Genomic DNA, 18,275 nt, shown 5'->3' with positions numbered 1-18,275 from the left:
ACCAACATCTTTTGCAACATTGCGTGATGATTTACCCTCTTTTAAGAGTTTGATAATCCTCTCCTTTGTTTCAATTGACATCTCTCGTGTTGGAGCCATGATTCATGTCAGTCCACTTGGTGCAGCAACTCTCCAAGGTGTGATCACTCCTTTTTAGATGCAGACTAACGAGCAGATCTGATTTGATGCAGGTGTTAGTTTTGGGGATGAAAATTTACAGGGTGATTCCATAATTTATTCCTCAGAATTGAGTCCGTATTTTTTTTCCCTCTGCTTGGTCTAAAAAAGTAACCGTTACTGACTGCCACAATTATTTTTCCTGATTTCTTACAGTGTTTCTTAAAGCCAGAAAGTTGCCATTTGAAATGACTTTAGTTTTGTGTCATGTCTGTGATCTGCTTTTTTTCTACAAAATTAAACAACTGAATGAACATCCTCCGAGGCCGGTGATTCCATAATTATTGCCAGGGGTTGTACTTACATTGAACTTACTAAATAAAATCACACAATCATGCATTTAATATAAAGATAATTTAACACCCTATGCTGGAATAGTGTGTGAGTCCAGAAAGTAGTTAGCAACAACCATTGTTCAGTGTTGTTAGCTAATATCCAGAGCTTCTTGAAAAATATTAGGCCTATCAACGTTACGTTTTTGCAGCTTTCATCCTTGACCCAAAATACATGAGCATACCAAATGGCAAATGTCAGCTCCCCACAGTTTGCCTGTGATCAGAGTTGAACGCACATACACACACACACACTCAAAAAATTGATGCATTGGATGAAGTCAGTTCAATTATGAGGAGGATTTCCAGGTAATAAATATATGTAGTCCTAACTCATGCAAGATCATTTAATTTAATTTAGTTGGACTACATATATTCATTAGATGGACGTCCTGCCCATAATTGAATCGAGTTCATCCAATGAGTCATTTGTTTGAGTGATACACTCATAAAACTAAGTCATTGGATTGGATTTCTATCTAATAAATACAACCCCAATTCCAATGAAGTTGGGACGTTGTGTAAAATGTAAATAAAAACTGAATACCATGATTTGCAAATCCTCTTTAACCTACGAGGGCTGTCAATAAAGTATAGGTCCTTTTTATTTTTTTAAAAAACTATACGGATTTCATTCATATGTTTTTACGTCAGACATGCTTGAACCCTCGTGCGCATGCGTGAGTTTTTCCACGCCTGTCGGTGACGTCATTCGCCTGTGAGCACTCCTTGTGGGAGGAGTCGTCCAGCCTCTCGTCGGAATTCCTTTGTCTGAGAAGTTGCTGAGAGACTGGCGCTTTGTTTGATCAAAATTTTTTCTAAACTTGTGAGACACATCGAAGTGGACACGGTTCGAAAAATTAAGCTGGTTTTCAGTGAAAATTTTAATGGCTGATGAGAGATTTTGAGGTGATACTGTTGTTTAAGGACTTCCCACGGTGCGAGACGTCGCGCAGCGCTCTCAGGCACCGTCATCAGCCTGTTTCAAGCTGAAAACCTCCACATTTCAGGCTCTATTGATCCAGGACGTCGTGAGAGAACAGAGAAGTTTCAGAAGAAGTTGGTTTCAGCATTTTATCCGGATCTTCCACTGTTAAAGGAGATTTTTTTTTTAATGAAAGACGTGCGGACGGGTCCGTGCGTCGGGACGCAGCCGGCGCGGTGCGGCGGCACAGGAAAAACACCTCCGTGTTGATAACCATTTGTAAAATCCAGGCGGCTTTTGATGGCTTTCAGTGGAGTGAGTATATGAGAAATTGTTTAACAGCTGGACATGTTCCAACTTGTCCTTAAGGCTTCCAACGGAGGTGTTTTTCCTGTGGCGGAGCGTCGCAGCGGCTGCGAGCCGAAGCTGCAATCCGTCCGCACGTCTTTCATTAAAAAAATCTCCTTTAACAGTGGAATATCCAGATAAAATGCTGAAACCGACTTCTTCTGAAACTTCTCTGTTCTCTCACGACGTCCTGGATCAATAGAGCCTGAAATGTGGAGGTTTTCAGCTTGAAACAGGCTGACAACAGCGCCTGAGAGCGCTGCGTGACGTCTCGCACCGTGGGAAGTCCTTAAAGCGACAGTATCACCTCAAAATCTCCCATCAGCCGTTAAAATTTTCACCGAAAACCAGCTTAATTTTTCGAACCGTGTCCACTTCGATGTGCCTCACAGGTTTAGAAAAAATTTTGATCAAACAAAGCGCCAGCCTCTCAGCAACTTCTCAGACAAAGGAATTCCGACGAGGGGCTGGACGACTCCTCCCACAAGGAGTGCTCACAGGCGAATGACGTCACCGACAGGCGTGGAAAAACTCACGCATGAGCACGAGGGTTCAAGCATGTCTGACGTAAAAACATATGAATGAAATCCATATAGTTTTTGAAAAAAAATAAAAAGGACCTATACTTTATTGACAGCCCTCGTATATTCAATTGAATACACCACAAAGACAAGATATTTAATGTTAAAACTCATAAACTTTATTGTTTTTGTGAAAATATTTGCTCATTTTGAAATGGATGCCTGCAACATGTTTCAAAAAAGCTGGGGCGGTGGTATGTTTATCACTGTGTTACATCACCTTTCCTTATAACAACACTCAATAAGCGTTTGGGAACTGAGGACACTAAAGGCACTTATCTACTACACAGAACCAGCACTACTCGGCTGTACTCGGTTTGGTTCCAGGCACGTCCTTTTCTACCTCTTTCAGTACCTCTTCAACGTAGGCGGGGTCAGCAGAGCAAACTGCAGTGACGTTGTTTTATACACGACTCAAACAAACAATTGCGGACTCCGTGTGTTCACTGCTGAGTTTTTAAGAGAAAGCTGCTGGCAGTGAGACGAAACACGCTTGACAAGTACAGAAGACTTTGGGAATTCATACAACAATATGAAGCTGAAGACGAGAAGATACAAGCTGCTAGAGACGAAGAGGTAAAGCATGACGGTAAGCTAATTGTTAGCTTCCTAAGTAGCTCGTAAATAAGTAATAACTGCAGGCTCTCGCTACTAACTATTAAAATTGTGGCTGTCAAAATAAAGCGTTAATTTAGATTAATTAATTACAGCACCTATCACACCTTCAGTCACACTTTGCTCAGCTTGGGACTCCGACGAGGGACTGAAGCATGCTCCATTCCCTCCCCCCAACCCCCCCCCCCCATCCCCCATCAACACTCCCCACCCCACACTCCCCTGCTCACGTCACTCCTTCCCCCTTCTGCGGGGGCGGTGCAGTTTTAGCTGCAGCCCCCGTTTTTCCCCCCAAGCTGACGGCGGCGCATCTCAGGGTTGCTGCGTGGTTTACTGATTTGAAGGTTAACAGTTTGAAAAGCTGTTTAAGCATAATCCAGTAATAAAATAAGTTTTACATTTAATGGGGTCATAAATATAAATTGAAGGAAACAGACAGTAAAACTGGTTGTTCAAAATTCCTTGATGTAATGGTGCCTTCACTGAAGTGACTATACCTTTTTCTTTATGATAAATACCATTTGGTAAAATCTCAATTTAGACATGATTATTCCAGCATCTGTGTAAAGATTCAGCCAGGTGTCGTGTGCAGTTTCTTCTGGAGCGGCAAATCCCAAATTAAAAATTCTTAGAAATGAACCTTCATTGCACCAAAACAATGACAAAATGTTTTTTACTGTTGACTCAGCGTGAAATGGCAAATTATATGACTTGACTCAAATTGGTTACTGCAACAAAAACGAGCAAAAAAAAAAAAAAAAAAGCAACACAAACTATACAAAAGTTTCATGTGTCTGTAGTCTGGGGTGGGGGCGCAGGGCACATGTCCCGGTCACGCATCATGTGCACAAGGTAGCTCAGCACACCAAGATATGCCTGATTAAATGCAGCTTCCACCACTGTTGCTTCCTCAAGGATCAGTCGGATGTGTCGATCACACTGGGCCCAGTTCAGCTTCAGCCTCAACATCACTCAAGATGGACAGATTCTCTTGCTGGAACAGGCTCCTTTTTCTCTTGCCTGGACAGTAATGAATGTAGAAATGGGAACTGATTAATAAAAGCAAGTTTTTATATATATGTGTGTGTGTATATATATATATATATATATATATATATATATATATATATATATATATATATATATATACAGAGTGACACCCCCCCCCCCCCCCCAAATAACCCCCCACAAGAATTGTAAGAAAATCCTACAAAAAAAAAAAACCTTCAGTCTCTGTATGATCATTCCCCAGACTTTCAGTTATCTTGGTCACTTTGCATAAAATTATGTTCTTTCAAAATGATCCTCCAACAAATCAGACCATTTGGAGCATCATTTTGAAAGAACATGACTTTTATGCAAAGCGACCAAGATAACTGAAACTTTGCAAATTTTGCTGGACCTTTGTGGGATTTATTACAATATTTACAGGTTCTGTTTTTTTTGTGTTTTTTTTTTTGGTGGGGGGGGGGGGGGGTGTCACCCTGTATATATATTGTATTTGGGAAAGTTACATGATGTGAGACACGTTATTACCAGCGATGACACGTTGCTGTGTGGTGCTGGACGTTGATACAGATGTTGAAGCTGGTGGTCGAACCTTCCTCGCTTATGGAACTGGATTCTTCAACAAAAACACAAAATAGCAACAAGTAAAAAAAACAAAACAAAACACATCACAGTAATGGCACTAAATGAGTCAATGTACACGTTTGTTGTCTTGCTGACTTGGTGTTTTTCTGTCAGAAGTTAATACTTTAAAGTGGAGCACGGAGTTAGCTCGCTAGTTAGCAATCAGCGAGTTCACTGTGTCCACATACATGAGACAACAGTGTTACTTTAACACAGGTTTAGATTCAAAATCTTTGCTTGTTAAAGTGTGCTTCCCACCAATGGGATAAGTAACGTGAAACGGTGCTTTCAAGCAGACTACAGACAAAGTTGTCCGTCGCTTCCAACAAACCTGTGGCTGAGTTGCGGTCATCTTGTCTCCGGGTGCTCGCCGGTCGGTGCCTGTAAACAGCGTTCCTGCGGTCATACCTTTTCCAGCCCTTACGGTCCGACCTACTCCGGCCGTTGTGGTCCTGTAATCACTTTTAAGCTTTTCAGCTGTTCTCTGCGTTGCTGTAATGTCCGGTGAGCCGGGCACGGCCAAAGATTGGGAGATTTTGAATCACTTCATCCACCTCTCTGTATTCTCTCCTCCGCCACCAAGCCTGTTGACTTCACATTTTAGTATCGGCTCGGCTTGCTTGGAACCGCTCCTGAGCAGGTACCAAAAAAAAGCACCCCGTACCAGGTACTAACCTTAATGGAAAAGCAAAAAAAAACGAGTAGAGTCGAGTAGTGCTACTTTTGTGAAGTAGAAAAGCGCCTTAATTGTTGAAGCTTTGTAGGTGGAATTCTTTCCCATTCTTGCTTGATGTACGACTGTTGTTCAACAGTCCGGGGTCTCCGTTGTCGTATTTTGCGCTTCATAATGTGCCACACAGGCCAGTCTAGTACCCGCACTCTTTTACTACAAAGCCACGCTGTTGTAACACGTGGAGAATGTGGCTTGGCATTGTCTTGCTGAAATAAGCAGGGACGTCCCTGAAAAAGACGTTGCTTGGATGGCAGCATGTGTTGCTCCAAAACCTGGATGTACCTTTCAGCATTGATGGTGCCATCACAGATGTGTAAGTTTCCCATGCCATGGGCACTAACACACCCCCATAACATCACAGATGCTGGCTTTTGAACTTTGCGCTGGTAACAATCTGGATGGTCTTTTTCCCTCTTTTGTCTGGAGGACACGATGTCCATGATTTCCAAAAATAATTTGAAATGTGGACTCATCAGACCACAGCACACTTTTACACTTTGCGTCTGTCCTTTTCAAATGAGCTCAGGCCCAGAGAAGGCGGTGGCATTTCTGGTTGTTGTTGATGTATGGCTTTCGCTTTGCATGGGAGAGTTTTAACTTGCACTTGTAGATGTAGCGACAAACTGTGTTAATTGACAATTGTTTTCTGAAGTGTTCCTGAGCCCACATGGTAAGATCCTTTACACCAGGGGTGCCCAAGTTCGGTCCTCGACATCTACCTTCCTGACACTCTTAGTTGTCTCCCTGTTCCAACACACCTGAATCCAATGAAAGACTCATTAAAAGCCTGCTAATGAGTCTTTCATTGGATTCAGGTCTGTTGGAACAGGGAGATAACTAAGAGTGTCAGGAAGGTAGATCTTGAGGACCAAACTTAGACACCCCTGCTTTACACAATGATGCTGGTTTTGAATGCAGTGCCACCTGAGAGATTGAAGGTCACGGGCATTTAGTGTTGGTTTTCAGCCTTGCTGCTTACATGTAGAAAGTTCTCCAGAATCTATGAATCTTCTGACTATATTATGGACTGTAGATGATGGAATCCCTAAATTCCTTGCAATTGAACATTGAGAAACATTGTTCGTAAGCTGTTGGACTGTTTTTTTTTTTTTTTTACGCAGTTGTTCACAAAGTGGTGATCCTTGCCCCATCTTTGCTTGTGAATGGCTGAGCCTTTTGGGGATGCTCCTTTTATACCCAGTCATGACACTCACAATTAGTGTTCTCAGTTCCCAAACACTTATTGAGTGTTGTTAGAAGGAAAGGTGATGTAATACAGTGATAAACATACCACTGTACCAGCTTTTTTGAAATGTGTTGCAGGCATCCATTTCAAAATGAGCAAATATTTGCACAAAGAACAATAAAGTTTATCAGTTTGAACATTAAATATCTTGTCTTTGTGGTGTATTCAATTGAATATAGGCTGAATAGAATTTGCAAATTATTGTATTCTGTTTTTATTTACATTTCACGCAACGTTGCAACTTCATTGGAATTGGGGTTGTATATGTTGCCCCAACTAAATTAAATTACATTATTTTGAATGGATGTGCTTTATTCAAGTTGGAGCTACATACAGTGAGGAAAATAAGTATTTGAACACCCTGCGATTTTGCAAGTTCTCCTACTTAGAAATCATGGACGGGTCTGAAATTTTCATCTTAGGTGCATGTCCACTGTGAGAGACATAATCTAAAAAAAAAATATCCAGAAATCACAATGTATGATTTTTTTAATAATTTATTTGTATGTTACTGCTGCAAATAAGTATTTGATCCCCTACCAGCCAGCAAGAATTCTGGCTCACACAGACCTGTTAAGTTTTCTTTAAGAAGCCCTCTTATTCTGCACTCTTGACCTGTATTAATTGCACCTGTTTGAACTTGTTACCTGTATAAAAGACACCTGTTCACACACTCAATCACACTCCAACCTGTTCACCATAACCAAGACCAAAGAGCTGTCTAAGGATAACAGGGACAAAACTGTAGACCTGCACAAGGCTGGGGTGGACTACAGGACAACAGGCAAGCAGCTTAGTAGAAGACAACAGTTATGATTATTTATTAGAAAGTGGAAGAAACATAAGATGACTGTCAATCTCAATCGGTCTGGGATTCCATGCAACATCTCACTTTGTGGGGTAAGGATGATTCTGAGAAAGCTCAGAACTACACAGGAGGACCTGGTCAATGATCTGAAGAGAGCTGGGACCACAGTCACAAAGATTACATTAGTAACACATGAGGCTGTCATGGTTTAAAATTCTGCAGGGCAGCAAGGTCCCCCTGCTCAAGCCAACACATGTCCAGGCCTGTTTGAAGTTCACCAGTGACCATCTGGATGATCCAGAGGAGGCATGGGAGAAGGTCATCTGGTCAGATGAGACCAGAATAGAGCTTTTTGGAATCAACTCCACTTACCATGTTTAGAGGATGAGAACAGCCCCAAGGAAACCATCCCAACCGTGAAGCATGGGGGTGGAAACATCATACTGTCGGGTGCTCTTCTGCAAAGGGGACAGGACGACTGCACCGTATTGAAGGGAGGATGGATGGGGTCATGTATTGCGAGAGTTTGGCAAACAACCTCCTTCCCTCAGTAAGAGCATTGAAGATGGGTCATGGCTGGGTCTTCCAGCATGACAATGACCCCAAACACATAGCCAGGGCAACTAAGGAGGGGCTCCGTAAGCAGCATTTCAAGGTCCTGGAGTGGCCTGGCCAGTCTCCAGCCCTGAACTCAATAGAAAATATTTGGAGGGAGCTGAAACTCCAAACCTGAAAGATCTAGAGAAGATCTGTATGGAGGAGTGGACCAAAATCCCTGCTGCAGTGTGTGAAAACGTGGTCAAGAACTACAGGAAACGTTTGACCTCTGTAATTGCAAACAAAGGCTACTGTACCAAATATTAACATTGATTTTCACAGGTGTTCAAATACTTATTTGCAGCAGTAACATACAAATAAATTATTTAAAAAAAAATCATACATTGTGATTTCCGGATTTTTTTTTTTTTTTTTTAGATTATGTCTCTCACAGTGGACATGCACCTGAGATGAAAATTTCAGACCCGCCATGATTTTTAAGTGGGAGAACTTGCAAAATCGCAGGGTGTTCAAATACTTATTTTCCTCACTGTACATTCATTAGATGGAAGTCCTGCACATAATTTAATTGAGTTCAGCCAATGAGCCATTTTTGAGTGCAGCTGCTATAAGCAGGTGCTTTTAATTTGTCAAAAAAAAAAAAGATGGTAGTGGAAGACATTGAAACCACTTCACATTTCACTCATGGTACCAATATGAGACTTAACTCACTCATGGAAAGAACAACATAACACTTAACTAAACTGACATAACCAGTTGAACTACAAAAACACAATAAATCAATAACACTAACAACACTGTTAAACTAACATGAACCACAATAACATTTAAAACATCAAACCCCCAGACTCCCATGGTGCATTGCAGCACAGTGTCCATTGTTTACTGCAGTGGTGTCCAAAGTATTCCAGAAAGGACCAAGAGGGTGCAGGTTTTCTTTGCAGCCACTGACTCAACCAGGTGATTTCCCTGATTAACATCACTTTGAGCAGATGGGAAAGTTCTTCAGTGAAATCACCTGCTGGAGTCAATGGCTGCAGAGAAAACCTCTTGGCCCTTTCTGGAATACTTTGGACACCACTGGTTTACTGGTTAGCTAAAATTACTATTTTTCTCCAAAAATATTAGTACTATCAACTTTCCATTGACCCAAAATATATAAGTATAGCAAATGGCAGATGTCAACTCTTACTCAGTTTTTGTGTGATCAAAACCATCTGCACGCACATGCGCCCACAGAGGCTACTTGGCTATTATAATATAGATTTGTTGGCCAAAGTGGTGTACAAGAATAAAAGCAATAAGAACAGCCTCAAGTTCAATTAAGGTAATAATCTATATTAGAAGTAGTAAATGGAGTGGCCTGTGGGGGGTCAGTTTTCTATTGTGTTCAAAGAGTATCAAGTTTAGCTTGTGCCTCTAATCTAATTTGAGGTGAAGTGCTCACAAGTAGCTGCAGCTGTTCCCATCATTCAGATGGTGAAGTGGGCCCCACACTTTGACTGAGTAGAATCGTGATCATGTGGCTCATTAGGAGATGAAAGTTATCAAATCTTTTTTTTCCCTTTGGTGTTTGCCTGTTCAGTAATGTTATGCACGCATAAATCGCCAGCTTGACAGCTTTAGACCACTGAGTTCAGTTGATGTACATTTTCCTGTTTTTGATGAAAATTCTTCAAAAGGGAACATCTGGGAGCAGGGAGCGGCACCTTTCAGTATTACGTGTCACCTCCAGTCGGAAGCATTAGGTTAATCTGATACATACACTTATAATATCGCATTGGTCTGCTGTATGCTTAATGCCTCTGTCATTACTGCAGCTCTGCACATTACCATTGCTCTTAAAAATAGGAACCAGCACACTTCTCCACTCCTCAGGCATCCTCTCACTTTCCAAGATTTTATTAAACAATCTGGTTAGAAACTCCACTGCCATCTCTCCTAAACATTTCCATGCCTGCACTGGAATGTCATCTGGACCAGCTGCCTTTCCATTCTTCATCCTCTTCATAGCCAAAGCATGGAAACCTCCACAGCGTCGATACTTTGATCACTTTGCTGCTTTCCTTCTGTCTGTAGCTGTTGTACGAACACATTATTTTCATTAATCCAGCCACAGCTCAGATATGCTTTTTTGCATAGATTTATTGGGGCTGTTCCACACGGCACCTTTCCTTCCCGTTTCATCCTGAATAGCAAATCGGGGCATGTTATGAAGCATCTTAGTAACTTCTTGAAACATTTTTGGCAATCTTGAACAAACTTGTATATGTAATAGTTACAGCCATCATTGGCACCAGATTTCAAATCAGGATCCAATGTTTGAACTGTTAAAAAATTTCATCGTAATTCTTGAAATTGCTGATAGTATGTGGTAACTTTCACAATTATCTGGGAACTACTTTTTGCGCAGAATTGAACATCTCGATCATGCCTGGCTGAGGACGCAGCTCCTTTCTTTCGTTTTCAGGCGAGTTGCTAAGTCTGCACTTTATAAACCAGCCAGTTGCCAGATCTGCACTTTATAAGGCAGCCTTTTAGTAGGTAAACCAGATTAAGCCGTTTCATCCCATATTTGCACTTTTTTGGGTTGTGAGCGATCACAATAGAAGGGCGCCCTGTAATTGGTGTTCTTGACTAACCCAGAAGCATGTGCAATGTTCCAAATCTTGAATTCCAAGTTTATGTTAACTTGGATTACATTTGCATAATACTGATGTTGGGGTATGGTTTTTGCTGGGTTTTTGAGTTGTCTCTGTGTCCTTAATGTCTGAGTCCTTTGCACCTGTCCTCTTTGGCATCCGTGTGTGTGTGTGGGGGGGGGGAGCAAGCAAGCGTGTTGGTCCGCGCGCGCGCGCCCCCCCCGGTCCACGTACGTGTATTGAGATGGCTGTGTCTTCCTTTTCGGAGTCATCTGTGTGTGCATGTGTGTGTGGATATCAGTGCATGTGGGTGAGTGCGAGGGGGTGTATGTGTGATTCCCTTTGCACACCTCCTGAATTATGTATAGGTGTGGTGCGGTCTGCAGGTGTCATTATTGTCTGTTGTCTGTTGTGCGTGCGAGTGTATGGCTGCATGTTTTGGGGTTTTTTATCTTGGTTTACCCTTCAGTTCCTGGCTCGCAGCTGCACTTGGTTGGCAGGGTCTTTTTTCCACCTGAGCTTCCCCTCCTTCACACAATCCCCACACCTGTTGTAATCAGCTAGTTTGTATTTAAGTCACACCTTGGTTAATGTTCTTTGCCAGTCATTTGTATAAAGTCCTAGTGTATTCACAGGTTTTTTTTTTATCCTATTCCTGTCTCAATCGCCTTTTGTTTCTGAGTTCACCAAGACCCTTGTTGTTTTTTGGATGTGGTCATGTATGATATCCTTACCTCTCATTGTTGGATTTTAACAGTCGCCTTTATCCACCATTTCATAGTTCACCAAGACTTTTGTTACAGTTGGGGTTTTTGTCACGTTGGGATGATCTTGCCGCTGTTTGTCACTGCCACATTTGGAGATTAACACACTTTGTTTTTGCACCCAGCCCTCTTGTGTCTGGCTACTTGTATCGTGGGGTCCAACCTTGTCTCCTAGTGGTACTAAACCATAACAACTGATTTGTCAAAGTTAGTGTTTGATGAGATGTTGTCCTCTTTCAGGTTGGGAAATATGTGAAAGAATGTGAGGGACGGCCATGGGAATGCAGAGACGGTGGCATCAGGTTATCACCACTGCTGTAGCTATCTGTCTGCTAAGTAAGTATCCTGATGCAAATATGGGCACATCACATGCACATTGTATTTCCATAATGAATGTCTGTTTTAAGAAATCATTTTATTCATATTCTGTCGAAAAGTGAAACCCTGTCTTACACCCTATGACTGCTGGGATAGGCTCCACCCAACCCACCCCCATGACCCTTAATTCGAGTAAGCAGGTATAGAAAATGGATGGAAGTGTGACATTTGCCGAAATTGAATAAGTTACACGAAGCAGTAACTTCTATCTTTTGACTGATCAAGTAACACAAGCTAGGGCTGCAGCTATTGATTATTTTAGTAATCAAGTATTCTTTTGATTATTCTGGTGATCGAGTAATCGGATAAAAAGTACTTTTGCGTTTTTAAACAACATCAACAGTCCAGGGCTCTCCCTAAACAATGGCACGATGTCGCTGCACCACCACACATTGTCAAATTTAGTGTATCCCTTTCTGTTTTCACGTCTTTGCAAGTTTTGGATCTTTCCCGGTGTCAGGAGCTCAGCACTCCTCTGACACTGGACTGTAAGCACAGGTGGTCGGCGTAATCCTCAGTCAGTCAGGCTGCACGTGAACGTGAGCACAGCGGTGTGACAATTTACCCAAACTGGCCCAGACTGACCCAAACTGACTCCATATATGACTAAATAAAGTACTTTTATTTATTTTCGGAAATACACTCCGTTCTCAAAACAGTACATGAAGCGCTCTCTCCCTCCTCCCTCTGTCTCTTTAGAATGCTGAAACAATAAAGAAGAGATGTTTAAGTACTTTTGTGAGTACTGGCAGTTTTGGGGGGACACATACAATGGACTCTGAACTTTAAGATCTGATTTTACGAGCCCTGACGAGGCAGCAGTGCATCCCGCTGTACGTCTGCAAAGGCAAGAGGAGCGCATTTCTGAAAATAAATAAAAGTACTTCATTTAGTCATATTTGGAGTCAGTTTCACTTTCAATGCGCAGTAAGTCTATTTCAGATGATAAGCGTCGACCCTCTTTCTCTTAAAAGGCTTTATTTTACTCTTTTGTGTCATGTTGGAAAGCGGTATCTTTTGATGCCACATTGATTAGCTCTTACACGGCTTGTGCGCATGCTCTAGTCTTTTTCCCTTTTTTTCTTGGGACGTTACAGTGCCACACACAGGCCTGGCATATATATATGTACATATATAGTACAGTGTTAAACGGAGCTTCGAGGCACAGAATTTGTCTCGAATATTTTTTTCGAGTTATTCGACTAATCGTTTCAGCCCTAACACAAACTGATCATGATCAAATAAAAATGCACCTATAATTAAATTTTTTGTGACATGCTGATGAAAGGATTAAATAATTCACCTGTGATGCCAACGTGAATGGAAGGGCTGTTCAGGTCTGAGAGCATACGACAGCATAACCTGGTGCCGTACTTCACCGGAACTACACCGGGTTCTTGATTTCAATCACCCAAGCAGGCAACCGGTCCATCCCCACCTCACGAAAGTAGCCATCTGTCTGTTGTAGCTAGGTGAAATGTGGACATCCACTTCACCTTCTCCACCAGCTGGAATCCTCGACACTGAGGCAGATGTGTGCTACATCATGCCCAGAGAAATGTGCCACGTGGGGAAAATGTCATAACTGATGTTCCCTCACAATGCAAGTGATTCTCCTCATCTGTGTCTCCCTAAGTAACCATACGGTTGACACAGTCATTCTAGTAATTCTCAAGGATCCTCTGAAAAGAGCTAGTACTAAAAACCGATTGTCTGTCTGGGTGGTTGCCATCCAGGATCAGGGTAGCTCTGTGGTGTTGTGGGTGAGGCATCAGCGCCTGCTCCCGGACTTGACTTGACTTGATGACTTAAAATCCACGCATTATAATGTAGCTTTATTTTTGTCACATGCTGCAAAAATACAGCTCATTTTAATGAAGACAACATATTTTCTGGAGGGAATTCCATAGGGAATATTGTCTTTTTCTTCTTACATCCAGATGAACTACAGGAGGAAGCATGTGTGCGCATGTGTGAGTTTTTGAGATTACTTGTGACCTGTCTCACTCGCTTGATGCACATTCCCGGACTGTACATGCCAACATCTGTAAGATGGCTTGTAAATCTCTTCGGAGGCATTATCTGATTTAAAAAACAGCGCTGTTAGATTTAAAAGTGTCTATTTCTCATTAGATTTTACAAAATATGTATAAAACATATTCAATTTATACAGAAATAAGCTGTTTTGAAGCATTTTCTGCCACCTTGGTATATTTTGTTCGAGCGAGCAGTCAGCTGACATCATGCTGCCTTTTTCTACTCCAACTGGCAGTCATTGTGTGCTTCCTAGCATCCCTTGCGCAGATCGGGGGAAGCCCCCATGTGATCTGCAAAGACGCTACCAAATTTATGTTATGGTGTCTGATCACTTCAGTGGGAGAATTTCAAAATTGTTTCCAGACAGCTTTGTCCTCAGCTGAACCTCAGTCATTCCACTACATTTAGACCAAATTAGATCAGATCTCTTTGAGTTTTGTTGTTCATGAACATATACATGCAATGGACCAAAGATAACACCCCCACGTGTGCTACTGCACGTGGGTGTAAAAATTTGACACGAATGCCTTTTCAGCCTGCTAACGATGTGACAAGTTGAAATAGCAGGATGACGTGACACAGTTGATGTGAATGGAGAAAAAATATTTGCACATTTTACAGAAACTTACAGTATGCTGCATCCTGACACACATTTTTTAAGGACTTCCCTGTGTCTTTGTGTAGCACAAAGCCACACAAAGCCCAACACTAGCACAAGATGATCCTCTGTTCAAATCCCAGCCTGACCGGAAAATCACTAAGGGCCCTTGGGCAAGGTCTTTAATGTCCAAATTGCTCCCGTTGTGTAATGAGCACCTTGCATGGCAGCACCCTGACATCGGTGTGTGAATGTGAGGCGTAATTGTAAAGCGCTTTGAGCGTCTGATGCAGATGGAAAAGCGCTAGTCCATTTACCATTTATTAAACTTCACAAACTCCTATCTTCCGTGTTCAAACCCTTAATTCAGTTAATTTATATTGTGCCAAATCATAGGTTGCCTTAAAGCGCTCTTCATAAGTAAGGACTCAACCTTTGCCACCATGTGTGCACACTGGTGACCAAAACAGGGTATTTGAATGAGTAGTAAATTAACTACATTTCTATAGCTCTATTTCATCGGATGCAGATGCTTCTAGTGTTTTACAGTGATGCCTCACATTCACCCATTCTCTCTCTCGCTCTCTCACCCACACACGCTGATCTATACACCGACCAACTTGGGGATTAAAGACCTTGCTCAAGGGCATCTTAAAGAGTTTCCTCTCTGACAGGGAATTGGACCAAGGATCTTCTGGTCACTACCTTGCCAAAAGCAAAGCTCACATTGTGCAGTGGTGAACACATGACTGTGCCAATTTTTTGACAGTATGTTGCCTTTGCACTATTTTCATTGCCATATTGGAAATTGAAGATTAAATTCTGGCCTCAATTACCACTGCCTGACAGTTACTCATCTTGTATTTAAGAGGGTTTGCATTTTGTATCTTATTTGGGATTAAAGCCAGCTGCTGCCTCTCGTGATCTTGATAGTGATGTTTTGCTGTGAGTCTCTCTGTCTGTTGTCTGTCCATCATCATGTTCTTCTTCTTTTTCTTTCGGCTGCTCCCATTAGGCGTCGCCACAGCAGATCAGTCATTTCCATCTCACCATCTTCCTCTGTCACACCAACCACTTGCATGTCCTCCCTCACATCCATCACCCTCCTCTTTGGCCTCCCTCTTCTCCTCCTGCCTGGTGGCTCCATCCTCAGCATCCTTTTCCCTATATACCCTGGGTCTCTCCTCTGCACATGTCCAAACCACAGGGCTGTGAAAACTCAGCGGATCCGAGGAATTCTACATGTTGTACTCTGTAATCATGATCGCCACTGAGTTTTTAAAATGCCTATCGCAAAGCGTTCTTTTTTTTTTTTACAACATCGTACAAGTTTTATAAGTCCGTGGACACTGATCTGTGTGTTACAGATACAAATTTGTGCCCTCTGACCCAAGGATGTCTGAAGAAAAATATCCCTCTGTCAAAGCCTGGCTGTTGCAACAGTTGTTGTAAAGCAGGACTGGTTGGTTGCTATGGCGATGCTCCAAGTCGCTGTTCTTTAAGCTAAATGTAGCAGGTGGCCATCAAATACTTTAAGAGCCATCAAGTTTTTAAAAGAAGAATTTTGCGACATGTCTCTGTCACGTTGGAGAGAGGGAAGATGACGAGAAATATGGTTTTAAAAAGTTTAATAAGGACAAGAATCTGTGGAATTGGCACTGGGTTGAATTTAAATTCCGTCGTCATGAACACAGATAAAAGAAACTGGAAAAGCTCACTGCATCTTGTGCCCTCAAGAAACACGGTAACAATTTTTTTGTCTACGGAAAATAAACATTGTGCTGTTCAAACAGGATTTCAGACAAGATTAGGTGACTTTTTAAAATTAATGTAGACTTTCTTTCATTGGAAAAAAGACATTGGGGCTTTGAAAGCTGTCATCCACAGCCGGCGATTCCAGGCTAATGCTAATAGGCACGCTAGCCAGCCCAACACTAACCTTGTCTGGAGTGCCCATAACATCTAACTCCATTGAACTAAGAAACTGTTCTAGCTTACGTACACTGCTCTCTACAAGAGCCACTCTCTCTGCCAGCAAGGTAGCGCGAGCTAACTGCTAACAAAATGCTAATGTAACCACTCCTGATTCACACAGGAATAGAATAATAAACTACAATTCACAGCAGTTACACTGAAAAACTAACAGTAGTATTAGATTGGTAGTAACAGTAATAAAAGAAATGATGAAAAAAAAAATGTTTCCAAGCTAGTGCAAGCTATCCGCTAGCAAAATGCTAACCACTCCTAAGATTCACAACAGGAGAAATTTAGTTAAATAAGATTCACAATTGATGCACTTAAAAACTAAAAGAAATGTTAAACACAAATTGAAGAAATGACTACAACATTGTTGTGATTACAAGGGTGCCAATTCAGCACTAGTCTGTTGGAAGCAAGTTGCCAGATCTGTGAATAAGCGTCAGCAAAAATCACTCAGAACCTGAGTGATTCACTCAGGTTCACTCAAAATCCACTGTTTAAGTGAAAGTTTTGATAAAACAAAAATGCAGGATGTTTCAAAAGTCAGTGAGTAATCCTAAATCGTAATATCAATTTTGGAAAAAAAAATAATGTTTATGATTTTTGCCATCATTCAGCAACTCATCATAATAAAGCAGTGTATGTTTGTGTGTCGCCCGTTAGTTGTTGCATGCGGTTTGAGTGGTACCATGTTACATTTGGCACAGTTCCTATTGCCTTGTATTAGTGAAAGTGTAGGGGAGGGGTTCCAGTGTAGACATCAGTGGAAAAACATAACATGAGGCCAAGATCCAACTTAAATAATTGTGTGTGGATTTAGATCAATCCAGGATTTGTTCTCCCCCCAACCACAGGCATGCTCCTCTGGGTGCGTGCATGAAAGGGTGGGTGGTGGGATTGATTGTGCTGGTCCGTTGACCATGTATGCACCCCAGGGAGTGGTGGATAGGTCAGCTGAAGGGAGCACAGTGGGGGGCCTGCTGCTCTGCATCAAAGCATTACAACCCCCCCAAGAGTAGACTAATCACTGGGCCAGATGATTTGCCGTGCAAATACTAGCACCCATTCATACCCACGTGAGCACATGGCAGTGAGCAAGAGAGGAGGAATAGAAAAGGGACTGCTCCAGGTGTTGGTACTGGGATTTCATGTTTGCAGGCTTTGCAGCATCTTACCAAATGTCACATAGTTGTTTCACGTGCCCTCTGATGGCCCAGATTTAGAAAAACAACGCTCAGGCCTTGTCCACACAGAAAATGAACGTTTCTTATACAATCTCTTTTTTTCTTTTTTTTTTGTCCTTTTCAAAAAGTGTTCTGTAAACACAGCACCGTTTCAAGAAATAACTAACTACATCCACACTGATCCAGTGAAACTACTTGAGAATGCTGTAGTACATATGTGGCGCTGTAATGCTTCCAGGAAAAAACAGAGAAGAAATCATGGAGCGTGCACATAACCGCTGTAATTTTTACTTTTTTTATTATTATTTATTCAATTTATAATGCGCCAGTTCACAACAGCGTCGCCTCAAGGTGCCTAACACAAAACATTTCAAAAACAATATAAAATAAATTAAAAGATCAAAAAGCACACTTCTCTTAATTTCCTTAATATGAAGGCCAAAGGACAACGCGGGATCAAAGATTACCCCAAGGTTCCTCACCTTATCCATATGATATTTTCTAAAAGCAGACTGCAGTGGCTCAATTAGAAGAATGGGCCACAAATCCTTAACAGACATGTCTCACATTTTTTAACATTCCAGTTAGTAAGACAGTATAAAAGTATTCATGATTGTAAGTATCTCTGTACATACGAGGTCTGTTAGAAAAGTATCCGACCTTTTTATTTTTTCAAAAACCATATGGATTTGAATCACGTGTGATTGCATCAGCCAAGCTTGAACCTTCGTGTGCAT

General features: G+C 41.8%; 1 protein-coding gene across 1 annotated transcript in view; it reads left to right on the top strand.

Moving 5' to 3' along the window:
* Nucleotides 1-18,275, top strand: part of igsf9b (immunoglobulin superfamily, member 9b) — a 147,901-nt gene that overhangs the window by 29,346 nt on the left and 100,280 nt on the right. Inside the window, exon 2 of the mRNA XM_034169805.1 lies at nt 11,602-11,697. Coding sequence (XP_034025696.1) covers nt 11,637-11,697 — 61 coding nt within the window. The 5' untranslated portion in view covers nt 11,602-11,636. The remainder of the gene's footprint in view (nt 1-11,601; nt 11,698-18,275) is intronic.

The sequence above is a fragment of the Thalassophryne amazonica genome, chromosome 5 (assembly GCF_902500255.1).
Source record: "Thalassophryne amazonica chromosome 5, fThaAma1.1, whole genome shotgun sequence".
Lineage (NCBI taxonomy): Eukaryota > Metazoa > Chordata > Actinopteri > Batrachoidiformes > Batrachoididae > Thalassophryne > Thalassophryne amazonica.
The sequence above is the reverse complement of the archived record's forward strand: the minus strand, read 5'-3'. Positions and strand labels throughout refer to the sequence as shown.